General features: G+C 42.3%; 1 protein-coding gene across 1 annotated transcript in view; it reads right to left on the bottom strand.

Moving 5' to 3' along the window:
• The window catches only part of LOC136875479 (formimidoyltransferase-cyclodeaminase), a 209,270-nt gene extending 205,425 nt beyond the window's left edge, over positions 1-3,845 (bottom strand). The window contains exon 1 of the mRNA XM_067149026.2: positions 3,712-3,845. Within this exon, the coding sequence (XP_067005127.2) occupies positions 3,712-3,765 (54 nt within the window). The 5' untranslated portion in view covers positions 3,766-3,845. The remainder of the gene's footprint in view (positions 1-3,711) is intronic.
• Between the last annotated feature and the right edge of the window lie 9,067 nt (positions 3,846-12,912).

Here is a 12,912-nt window from a genome sequence, read left to right as displayed (position 1 = left end):
AGTTTTCCATTGCTTTCCTCACTGGGCCAGAAAGTGCTACTGCAGTAGGACTGTTCCTATCAGTAACACTTTTCATAACAACCAGACCCACTGGTCGTGGTCCGAATGTCATTACTGAGCACCACCCATACCCCAACAACATCCATATTATCACAGCCTTGAATAAGAATAATAGTTTTAATTACTTATATGGTTTGCGGAGACGCCGCGGTGCCGGAATTTAGTCCCGCAGGGCTTCTTTTACATGCTAGTATATCTACCGACACGAGGCTGACGTATTTGAGCACCTTCAAATACCACCGGACTGATCAGGATCGAACCTGCCAAGTTGGGGTCAGAAGTCCAGCGCCTGAACCGTCTGAGCCACTCAGCCCAGCCATGGATAAGACTGAGACTTCGGTGGAAGCTACATTTCGCTCTGGACTGTGCCAAGAGATGGATGCAAAAGTAGTGAATCTATCAAGAAATTACAGCAGAGTTTCATAGGTTATGTAATTTTATATGAGAACATATATTTGAGCATTCCTGTCAATGTTCATGCAATTCTGATCGTTCGACCACAAATACTAGTGTAGGTCTACATCGTTTTAATTTTTCATTAGGTTAATTTATACAGGTCCATTTATGCTACTGTTCCTGCTTGCACGAAAACAGCAACAGAGTAAAGCGAAACTATTTATCCGTCTGTGTGATATAGTGGTTATTGTGATTAGCTGCCACCTCCGAAGGCCCGGGTTCGATTGCCGCCTCTGCCACGAAATTTCAAAAATAGTAGTACGAGGGCTAGAACACGGTCCACTCACCCTCGAGAGGTCAACTGGGTAGAGGGGGGTTCGATTCCCACCTCAGCCAACATCAAAGTGGTTTTCCGTGGCTTCCCATTTCTCCTCCAGGCAAATGCCGGGATGGTACCTACATAAGGTCCCGGCCGCTTCCTTCCCTCTTCCTTGTCTATCCCTTCCAATCCTCCCATCCCCCCCCCCCCCTCCATGAAGCCCTGGTCAGAATAGCAGGTGAGGCCGAATGGGCGAGGTACTGGTCTTTCTACCCAGTTTCAACACCCCGACCCAAAGTCTCACGCTCCAGGACACTGCTCTTGAGATGATAAAGGTGGAATCCCTCCCTGAGTCCGAGGGCAAAACCAATCCTGGAAGGTAAACGGATTTAGAAAGGAAGAAACTACTCACCGGGCTGAGTGGCTCAGACAGTTGCGGCACTGGCCTTCTGACCCCGACTTTGCAGGTTCGATCGTGGCTCACTCCGGTGGTGTTTGAAGGTGCTCAAATACGACAGCCTCATGTCGGTAGACTTACTGATACGTAAAAAAACTCCTGCGGGACTAAATTCCGGCACCTCGACGTCTCCACAACCGTAAAAGTAGTTAGTTTGACGTAAAGCCAAAAACATTCTTCTTCTTCTTCTTTTCCCACCACTTTTCCCACACATGTGGTGTCGCGAGTGCGTACTGCATCCCGCATGTGGATTTGACCCTGTTTTACGGCCGGATGCTCTTCCTTACACCAACCATATATGGAGGGATGTAATCACTATTGCGCGTTTCTGTGGTGGTTGGTAGTGTAGTGTGTTGTGTTGTGTGAAGATGAGAGTGTTGGGACGGACAAAATATCTAGTCCCCGAGCCAGAAGAATTAATCAGAAGCGATTGAAATCCCGACCCGGCCGGGAATCTTACCCGGGACCCTCTGAACCGAAGGACAGTACGCCAGCCATTCAGCCAACGAGTCGGACAAAGCCAATAACATTATTATTATTATTATTATTATTATTATTATTATTATTATTATTATTATTATAAATTACGTACGTGAAACATTTTCATATTTTCTCTTTTTGATCAAAAATATATAGGCTAAATATTTCATTTAAGGACAGTATATACAAATTAACGTGATAATATTAATTGGCGGTGGAGATGATACTAATTAGTGGACAAGTCAAGGAAATATTCATTTATAGGAAGGGGAGTGAGGGATTGGAGTACTGTAACTTACCAAGGGAGATGTTCAATAAATTTCTAATTTATTTGAAATAATTTAAGAAAAGGCTAGGAAAACTACAGATAGGGAACCTTGTCACCTGGGCAACTGCCCTAAATACAGATCGGTAGTGACTGATAGTGATGGAAGAAAAGGTGGTTCGACCCTTTGAAGAATTATGGTATTGGCAAACGAAAGGAAAGGGCCATGACCGGGCGAGTTGGCCGTACGGTTAGGGGCATGCAGCTGTGTACCTGAATCCGGGAGATAGTGGGTTCGAACCCCACTGTCGGCAGCCGTGAAGATGGTTTTCCGTGGTTACCCATTTTCACACCAGACAAATGCTGGGGCCGTACCTTAATTAAAACCACGGCCGTTTTCTTCCCACTCCTAGGCCTTTCCTGTCCCGTCGTCGCCATAAGACCTATCTGTGTCGGTGAAAAGTAAAGCAAATTGTAATTTTAAAAAAGAGGGGCATGTGGGGCGTGAAAATGAAAGACACACTTAACCTCCTAAATCTAATACCTTTGGTGTCAGAAAAGAACAAGAGTTGACCAAGGGAGGTCATGTAGGAAAAATGTAAGCGAGAGGACTGACACAACTAAGTGGAAGCAATGCCGGACTCAGCTAGAAGACCCGGATAATATTTACGCATAGCAAAATCGGGTTCTAGGCACTGAGTTAAAATACATAACTCTATATAAAAATATTCGTATAAACAAAGAACAAAGAAACCAATGGCACAACAGCCCTGAAGTGCCACGGCCTACCAAGCGACCGCTGGTCAGCCCGAAGGACTGCAGATTACGAGGTGTCGTGTGGTCGTCACGACGAATCCTCTCGACCCTTATTCTTGGCTTTCCAGACCGGAGCCACTGTCTCACCATTAGACAGCTCCTCAATTGTAATCACTTAGGCAGGGTCTACCTCGAACCAGCCCTCAGATCCAGGTAACAATCCCTGATCTGGCCGGCAATCGAACACAGGTTCTCCGGCTAAGAGATAGATGCGCTACACCTACACCACGGGGCCGGCCTATTTACTAATACACAAACAAATCAATGGGAATGTTCATTTTCACTCAATAAATATTATGCATTTATATATATGCGCACTGTTGGTTGACTTGAAGATATCTTCTAAAGACTAGAATTGAAAGTTGGCTTTATGCAGTATGCAGAAGAAGGAATGTCATTACTTGCCATGTCAACGCATAAATAAAATTGGACCTATTTACTTTAATAATAATAACAATAATAATATTATTTGCATTACGTCCCACTGACTACATTTACGGTTTTCGGAGACACCGAAGTGCCGGAATTAAGTCCCACGGGAGTTCTTTTACGTCACAATAAATCTACCGACACGAGGCTGACTTATTTGAACATCTTCAAATGTCACCGGACTGAGCCAGGATCGAACTTGCCAATTTGGAGTCAGACGTTCAGCGCCTCAACCATTGAGTTACTCAGCCCGCCAGTGGAGAGTACTAAAAATATTGTAAACGTGCTACTTATTTACTTTTACCTGAATGTGGCAGAATTATAACTGTAAAGTTCTCTAGTCCGAAAGAAACGTGTGTCGCACTGGTACGGAGATGTGACCTGTGCGTGACGGTTACGTGAGAACGTGAAACAGTTCCCTTTATATAGTAGCGCGATATTTTTTTCACTAACAGTTCGATGGTTAATAGTAATTAAGGTAGGACTTACCTCCTTGTCTCTACCTTCAGAAAAATTAGGCACACACTCCACGATCTTCTCCATGCTGCGTAACGAACCCGTGTTGCTATGTGAGTGAGGCTTGTTTACTAGAAGTCAAGGTAAGCTTCTTGGCACTCGATAACGTTCAACTGGTTTGTATCACTGTTTTATACTATCCTGAAAGACACGCCTCCATGGTCTCAATGTCAAGATAAGGCTCATAGTAACGTATAATCCTTTACCACTCTAGTATTTGTTGAGTTTTATATTTTGTCAAAATGGGCCATCTCAACAACAAGTGCAGAACAGCAATAACCAGTGATGTCCTTTAATAATAATCCTTTCTCTCCCCATGGCACAACAGCTCTGAAGGGCCTTGGCCTGCCAAACAACTTCTGCTCAGCCCGAAGGCCTCCACATTACTAGGTGTCGTGTGGTCAGCACGACGAATCATCACGGCCGTTATTCTTGGCTCTCTAGACCGGAGCATTCATCTCACCGTCAGACAGATGTTCAATTGTAACCACGTAGGCTGAGTGAACTTCGAACCGGCCCTCAGATCAAGGTAAAAGTCCCTGTCCTGGCCGGGACACGAATCCGGGGCCTGTGAATAAGAGACAGGCACTCTAACCCTACACCGTGGGTTTACTATTATTATTATTATTATTATTATTATTATTATTATTATTATTATTATTATTATTATTATTATTATTATTATTATTATTGCCTTCGTAGCGTAAGTGTAGCTGTAGTCTTCGGAGGCCTGGCTGGCTGAGTGGCTCGGACTGTACAGCCCTGACCTTCTGAGTCCAACTTGGCAGGTTCGATCCTGGCTCAGTCCGGTGATATTTGAAGATGGTCAAATAGGTCAGCCTCGTGTCTCTATATGTATTGGCACGTAAAAGAACTCCTGTGGGACAGAATTCCGGCACCTCGGCTTCTCTGAAAACCATAAAAATATTGTTAGTGGGACGAAAAATAAATATCATTATTCGGAAGTCTCGGTGTTATTCCCGGTAGTGCCAGAGATTTAAGAATAGCAGGAGGGGTGGTATTTGGTTAAAACGGTACTTGCAGCTCACCTCTGTTGAGGGCTGCGCCTAAAAATTGCTGCGCAACTTGGCAGAAAGGCACGAGTTCACTAACATCAGCTTCGCCATTTATTACTGCAGAGGAAGGCAAGGCCATCGTAGAAGAAACAACTTTGAGATATTGGTGTTCCCAAGTCAGGAAGGAACACAGTCACAATCTTACTTATACGAGGTTTGTAAATAAAGTGGTGACAATATTGATAGAAAGCAATATTTAATGAATTAACAAGTACAATTGCATTACATTCCTTCATTGTAGTCACCCGCAAAGACTATTACCATTGCAAATGTTGGGAAGGCGTTGGGGACCGTTGGCAAGGCGTTCTCTGTTGATGGCAGTGACGGAGCGGTCTACTGCGCGATTACAGATGCAACGTCGGGAAATCAATGGCCACGGAGGGGTTCCTTCCACCTCGAAAACAGGTCGAAGTCACAAGGACTCATATCTGGTGATTACGAAGGGTGTTCCAAGACCTCCCAATGCCACCGCTGCAATAAGAGCTTGACATAGTTTGCGACACGACAACGTGCGTTTCCGTGTAACACAACAGAGTGATCGGCTCGCAATAAACGTGGAGGCTTGCACCGCATAACGGGAAATCGGCAACAGTAGTCACTGTTGACGGTTTGTCACTCAGACACAGCATAACACCCTCGTAGTCCATAATCAGCATAACCTGGGTTCCTGTCGAAATACCTGTGGACGTGGAGAACCTGGGTGACGTTATTCATTTGATTGACGCTTTAATTCAGGCTCGTAGTCTTGTGCCCACGTCTTATCAATGGCGTCAATACGCTGCAGAAATGCGTCTCCTTCGTTGCGCTTTCTGTCCAGGTGGATGCCAACCATTGCATACCGAGACCATTTCTGCACGTCGTTCAGGAATGTGGAATCGCACAAGACGCAATTTTCCCCATGTTAAGACATCTCGTCAATATGCGCCACACCATTTGATGACTAAGGCTAGCCTCTACGGATAATTCCCGGACAGTCCATCGATAGTCTACGGAAACGAAACCACTGAAGATCTTGAGGAATGAACGGCCGACCTGTCCGGTGCTAATCCGGAGTCTCATTCCGACCCACACGAAACGCCTTGACCCATCATGCAACCGTCCTATAGGGCAATGCATTCTCTCCACAGGCTTCACGTAATCCCCGATAACATTCTGATGTATTTTCGCCACGGACAACCTCGATTTTAATCCACGAACACTGATCACTTTTTGAAAATTTGCTTTAGAGCGGTGAAATCGACACTATTCACTTCAACGCCACACATGAACAACACTCCCAACTGGATGCCCGGCAAATGCACACTACACATCGACAATAGCGCCATCTGGCCACTCCCATATCCTATTTGCACATGCTCTATTTCCTTCGAGTGTCTGGACTACGTCACCACTACTTTATTCACAACCCTCGTATTTAAAATATTAGCCCATGTTACTCTATCTCTGTACTGTAACTTAAGGCTTTTCAGTCTGTCTAAAACATTAACACATATAATATATCTGTAATAATACACACTATTAAACAAAGAATGACATGTTTCGTTCTACAGGGACATCTTTAGATCCAATCAAATCACTTTAAATCATGCGCATATGCAGTAGGTACAATATTGTTTCCATTGTGTAAACTTGCGAATGATTGAGAGCTGGTGATAATACGAACAAGTATTAAAAAACAAGTCCGCCTGTGTGGTGTAGTGGTTAGCGTGATTACCTGCCACCCCCGGATTTCCTGATCGAAAACGGTCGAGTATCTGTGGATAAGCCGAAACATGTGCTCGCTTATTTCGGCCCCTCTTTCCCTTAGAGAAGTTTCTGGCAAATCGGGATCTTACACTTGGCGGGTTCCCCTCGTAAGCTGCTAATGAGTACACCGTCGTCTTCAACCACTGCTTCCGGTCGTCTTCAACCACTTCTTCCGGCTAAAATTTCTGCCTGGCCGAGGCGTTAAAGGCGTACTCAGTTCATCCGGAAGGATGAGGGTTCGATTTTCCGTCATGAAGTCGAAAAATTTCAGGAACGAGACATCCACTCTCGGAGGCCCAGATGGCCCTGAGGTTCACTTAGCCTATACCAAAAATGAGGACTAGGTTAATTCATGGGGGAAAAGGTACCGGGGCGTAGAACTAACCACTCTACGGGTTACCTTTACGAAGTTACGGGTGTCTGTGTCGGTGCAACGTAAAACAAATGGAGGGAGATACGGTGGTGCTTAATAAAACTCGCACTGGAGTCCTACAAAATAACGAAAGCTTGCGTCTGTGTTTATATGACATATTTACGGGTTTCTTTTACCTTCCAGCCCTCCAACGGGATTCACGGCCAGTAGGGAGATGATTTTGCTTTTGCTCGTTATCAATACCAAACAGGTGGTCTACGAACTCATTATACCGGTATCTCATAGATACCTTGATGATAGTGGGTCACGTACGAGTTTTGTACCATTACCAGTTAGTTATGTATGCAAGTTGCCCGTGTTAATGAAGATCATTTGTTATGCATTTCTTTAAGGCATCCTTCATACATTTTTCATTGCTGAAGGTTTTAGGTGTGAAGTGTATTGTACGAGGAACTATTACTGGTGCGGGATAAACTGCAGCTGGACCAGCTCAGTCATTAGATGTTCACGGATCTAATTAGTGAGTCATCAAATTACCCATTCATGATTGTTTCCACGTCGTAGTTTATCCATATTTTGAATACGGTATATACATGTTGAGGATGGATCGTCGACATAATAGTGAATGTTCCCCGTCTCCTTCACTCACAAGATATTATGCCTGTTGTACACCATCAGTTTTTTCTTTCATTTCAATACTTCACAAGAAAAGTTGTCAAATCTTGTCAAAGATTCTTCAACGTTGCTGATGGTTTGGCGAGATTTGGCAAGTTTTGATAACCTTTTGTTTTTACATGAAGGAAAGGCAAACAGCAGTTGTGGTTCTTGGATTATCTGTGAGATATATTCTTAAAAAGAAGAGAAACACGTAATAAACTACAATTTTCATGGCAAAAATATTAATGTGGTTATCTTCAACATAATTCTTGCAATGTATTAACTGCCATCACGTCATTTGTAGAGGTTATGTTGTATTGCATTTACTCACATTAACTGCATAAAACTTATAGCAATGCATCGGAAATTAATATCATATTGCATGAATGTATATTAGGAATACCGTAATAACAATAATAAGTGAAAATCGCAATGAATCGACCATTGCTGACAGTAACTGTTTATAGGTTACAGTACGGTAATAAACGTAAAAGCTGTCCACTTCTGTGATATATTTCTCTTGCAATCTGCTCGTATGCTGCTGTTTTATGCCTTTTATTGTGGTACTCTATGGAGTTCACTGTAGGCTATATGGAGAGGGATGAGCCACATACTTAGCAATAAATACACACACACAACATACCTCTGTCATGAAGAACAGACATTTTTGTTGTTTTGATTCCCGTCCCGGCATTCCCAGCATGCCTAGCGACATGGCGCGCACCATTAATGCTCGAACTCCATTGGTCATTTCTGTCAAAGACTTGGCAATTCCTTGATCGATTTAAACATGTTCTAATTCACCTCCTAGACTTTTGAAGACTTCTCAAGATTTGCCAAGTATTGTAAGGGATTTGGCAAGTACACTTGTGAAGTATTGAAAATTCTTGTGAAGTCTTGTGAAGTTTGATCGTGTACAACAGGCTTTAGTCATGTAAATACTCAGAAACCGAGCGAGTAGCTACGCGGTTTGAGTCACGTGGCTGTCAAGTTGCATCCGTGAGAGAGTAAGTTCCAGCCAGAGTGGCCACTTTAGCAATTTTATAGCTAGTTCTATTTTGAAAACTCATTTTGTACAAAATTTTGAGTTAGATATACATTTCAGTTTGTTGAGCTTTTTTGACTTTTTCCCTTTTTAATGCATTTTTATATTCACTTTTATAAATGGAATTGAATATATTCACTGCCATTGATCATCAGGACATACTGTAGGCGGCCTTTGACAAAATAGTCCAACGGTTATTAATTGCATCATTCATACACTCGGGTTTAACCCATTCTTTAACAGCACTGAATTGTATCATTGCAGGCCATCAACTAGTCCGTCACTCGGGAAATCTCTGAATTCCATCGGTTAGCTTCCTGGCTGTCAGAGTCTCGGAATGAGGCAACGTTTAAACCAGTATATCTGCTTGCTTTGTTTCAATGCAGTTGTGTAAAATGTGGAATTCTTAGTAATTTCTGTGCACTTCAGTAAAACCCCTCCAAGTTGGACACCTACGGTTCGTTGAAAATGTGTCTAATGTACAGAGTGGGTGTACAATATTTCAAAAGTACACTGGCAGTGCAGGAAAGGAAACACTCTGAGCTAATGTGAACTGAAAATGAAAATCCACAGCCTGTTTCCAGCCATTTGACCGGGTCAGGAATGGAATAAATGAAGCCCCCATCTAGCGGCGAGGATAGGAAATTTGCCGGCTGCCGAAGCCTGTCGCACTCCTCTGGGACAATGATTAATGACTGACAGATGAAATGAAGTGATATCGGAGAGTGTTGCTGGAATGAAATATGACAGGGAAAACCGGAGTACCCGGAGAAAATCCTGTCTCGCCTCCGCATTGTCCAGCACAAATCTCACATGGAGTGATCGGAATTTGAACCACGGAATCCAGCGGTGAGAGGCCGGCGCGCTGCCCCCTGAGCCACGAAGGCTCTTCGTATGACCTGTATGTACATGATAACAATGGTTATTTGAATGTATATACAGTATAGTACACCGAATTTCACGCCTACACACACTTCTTTAAAACGCAAACTATATTGTCCTATGTTTATTTTGCATGTTGTACTCTATAGGTATAGTATTCACTATTTACTGTTAAGTGCAAAATCAGTCACAAAAACATTTTCTTTTTCCAGTTTTGAACGTGCTCATTCAGATTCAAATTTCCTACGTGATCCAAAAAGTGTCAATCTTTTCTGATTGGTTATACACAAACGCATAAATTTCCAACTCATTAATACACTGCACAGCTTGGGACTGACACTAATTATTCTTCTTCTGAAGAAGAAATAACTTTTTGTAACAATCCATCAGTTGTACCAGGAATATAATCATAGACTTCCAACATATTATCGAAATCACTAAAAACCTCATCGTCTCACAATCACTTCGAAGGATTTCTGGGAGTCATCCCAAATCCTCAGTTAGCATATTTCATAAATTATTTAGACAAGTTCATCCAAGCACCATGGATCCAGCAAATTGCGTCTAGAACCGTGTAAATACGATTGCATTGTTATATTTATCAGTCAAATTACAGAAAGACTCTCTGCCTTAACATTATTGTTTTTAAATGCTCTTGACCAGGCAGCATTTCCAGTTACAATGTTAAAATTGCTTGCACTAAACCATTACAAAACAGCAAAATAAAATAAATTTGAACCTGTTCAAACTGTTATTTAATGGTTGCCCAATGTCCAGAGTTGAGGGGTGTCCTATGTACTGAGGAATGCCAACATGTAAATGTATAAGGAATTAAACGGTGCATTCAATGCATGCCCAATTAAAAGGGGTTTCCATGCTAAACGGGTGTCCAAAGTGAGGGTTTTCACTCCGTGTGTTAGCATCTCATTTCAGTCAGGAATTGGTTGCAGATATAGGAAATGAGAAATTCAGTCTAATAACAGATGAGTTGTAAAACATTCGGCCGTTCGTGTGCGTTATTTCAGTCGCATGAACAGTATGAGGGGACCATAGTTTTCTATAATGATGGCATGTAGCCTCAGAAGCGGCCTGGTGCAGGTCTTTCAAGATGACGCCGTAGAGGCAACCTATGATGAATTCTAATGATGAAGACGGCTCAAACAATAAACCGCCGAGCCATCGGAATTTGTAACCGGTACTTCAGCGATTACACAACACAGTCAACGGGAGGAAAGTAAATCAAATTATAAGATACCTAAACACTATACACACCATAATCATGTAATTGAACATTACATCAGAAGTATATATCAGTGAGGGCAACTTGACGATAACAAACAAAGAACGTGGGGCGGTACTGGGAACCTACCAGGGGCCATGGAGATGTCAAGGTTTGCGGTTGTCGGAAAAATCAACAGTGATCTTTGATTTTCAAAATATTATTTACAAAATGGACTTTACAAAACAAATAAATTACGAACAGTTTTAGTCAATGCGGAAAATAGCGATACAGCGTTTGTAAGATACAAATACATGTTCTTAGAGACACACAGTTTAGAAACTCCTTTACAAGCGCTTCCTATATGTTTCAAAGAGTCCAGCAAATACGATACATCAAATTACAAAGCAACTTGGCAATACAATCTTGAAGGTAAGAGCAAACACAATACGCTGTAATAAATTAGAGTGAAGTTAGAGTAACCTTTCAAACACTTGAGCAACATAATAGTGACGATTAGGGCAATCTCCTGTGCTAGACCAAAGAAAACAAAATGGAACTTAAAATCGGACAGAAAAAAAACAGCGCTCACCCTAAGGCAGCCCATTCTGGTACCGAGGAGACGTTCATGACGTCAAAACTTCGGCAGGCTCGGCAGGCCAAGTACCAAGACGGCTCAGAGACTTCAGACCTCTCACAAAATGTTGCCTAGCCCCATTTAAGGGGAAATCTAGCCTTGGACTAGCCAATCAGAACACAAGAGCTTGCCCAGATTAACCAATCACAACTCTTTCTGCAGTCGCTATCTTTAAATCCCTTTCTCGAATACATACGATCGCGAATCTTCCATTTCCAGAATAGTAAGAATATATTTCTGGAATGCATAGTTAACAAAGGCCAACACACCCTGTTCAAAAATTCGCGTCACAAACTTTGTGGACTCTTCCAGTTAACATAGAAATGTAATCTACTAGTTACACATACAATATGTTACCAAAATATTTACACTGAACAGGTTAGGTAGTTACATGGAATACAAATAAAATATTCTATCACCACACTCTATATCATAGAGAAGATATTATTAAACACAAGATTTACAAATAAAATCTCTACAAACACTTTCTTCCTCCAAGAGATTCTACACCTGTGTCATCTTCCTCCCTCCGAAAGTCGAGCCACGCTCGACCATTAACATAATATTACTGGGGGGAAAGGCGATCACTTCTGGAAACGTTCTCAGTACTGTATAGATTAGTACAGAAACATGGCAGCCACCTCACTAACAGCCATGATTTTCTTTAAGTTGAACTTCCAACAATAAAGCAAAACAAGCTGTCACTACAGAATTAACCAATAAATGTTGAAATCCCCGACCCGGCCGGGAAACGAAACCGTGAACTCCTGACCAAAGGTCAGCATCCTAACCATTCATCCATGTAGCTGGACATTTTCCACTAATTAGGTGTGTTCATCTAGACTTTTCTTAAGCTATCTTAGTCTGTAACTTAAGCCGCATTTTAAGCTATAGTTTTAATACTTATTTTTACGGAGTATTCCGTGGTAGTTAGAGGTGAAAGAAGGTGCGGGTGTGAACGGGTCTCAAGCTACGAAATTAGAGTTCATGTAAAATTTAACAAGGTTATATTTTCTTTATAAAATCAAAATAACATAACAAGCATGGCAGGTACAGAGTAGCAAGGCCACTATTCGAGAATGTACAATTACAGAGTTACCGGATGGGCTCCGAGAGCCAAACCCACAATACTTGAACAATTAGCCCAATTTTACAATATACAGGAATTCAACAAAGGGGCAGAAGACCCCAATCATGCCCAGGAGCACTTGCTCCAAAATTACACAGTAAAGCCTGCTCGAGGCACACAGAAATCAAATTTCAAAAGAGCAATACGCTCTCAAAGTTCTGGCCTATAAAAGACCACACCAAACTTGACTTTCAAGCTGTCCTCTAAGGACATAAACACAGGGGTAAGATACCCAACCTACTGAGGCCTATTAAATGAGAAAAGATTAATTACCTGGCCTCTAAAATACCAATTTGAGAGGAGGCGAACTGCACTCCTAATGCATTTGTTTTAAAACCTAATCTGGCTCTAGGCCACTAATGCAAGGGCTAATCCCATACTACAGAGGTGACTTTAGAAAAGAACAATTT

Source organism: Anabrus simplex, chromosome 6, assembly GCF_040414725.1.
Source record: "Anabrus simplex isolate iqAnaSimp1 chromosome 6, ASM4041472v1, whole genome shotgun sequence".
Lineage (NCBI taxonomy): Eukaryota > Metazoa > Arthropoda > Insecta > Orthoptera > Tettigoniidae > Anabrus > Anabrus simplex.
Note: the sequence above shows the minus strand (reverse complement) of the source record. Positions and strands in the feature narration are given on the sequence as shown.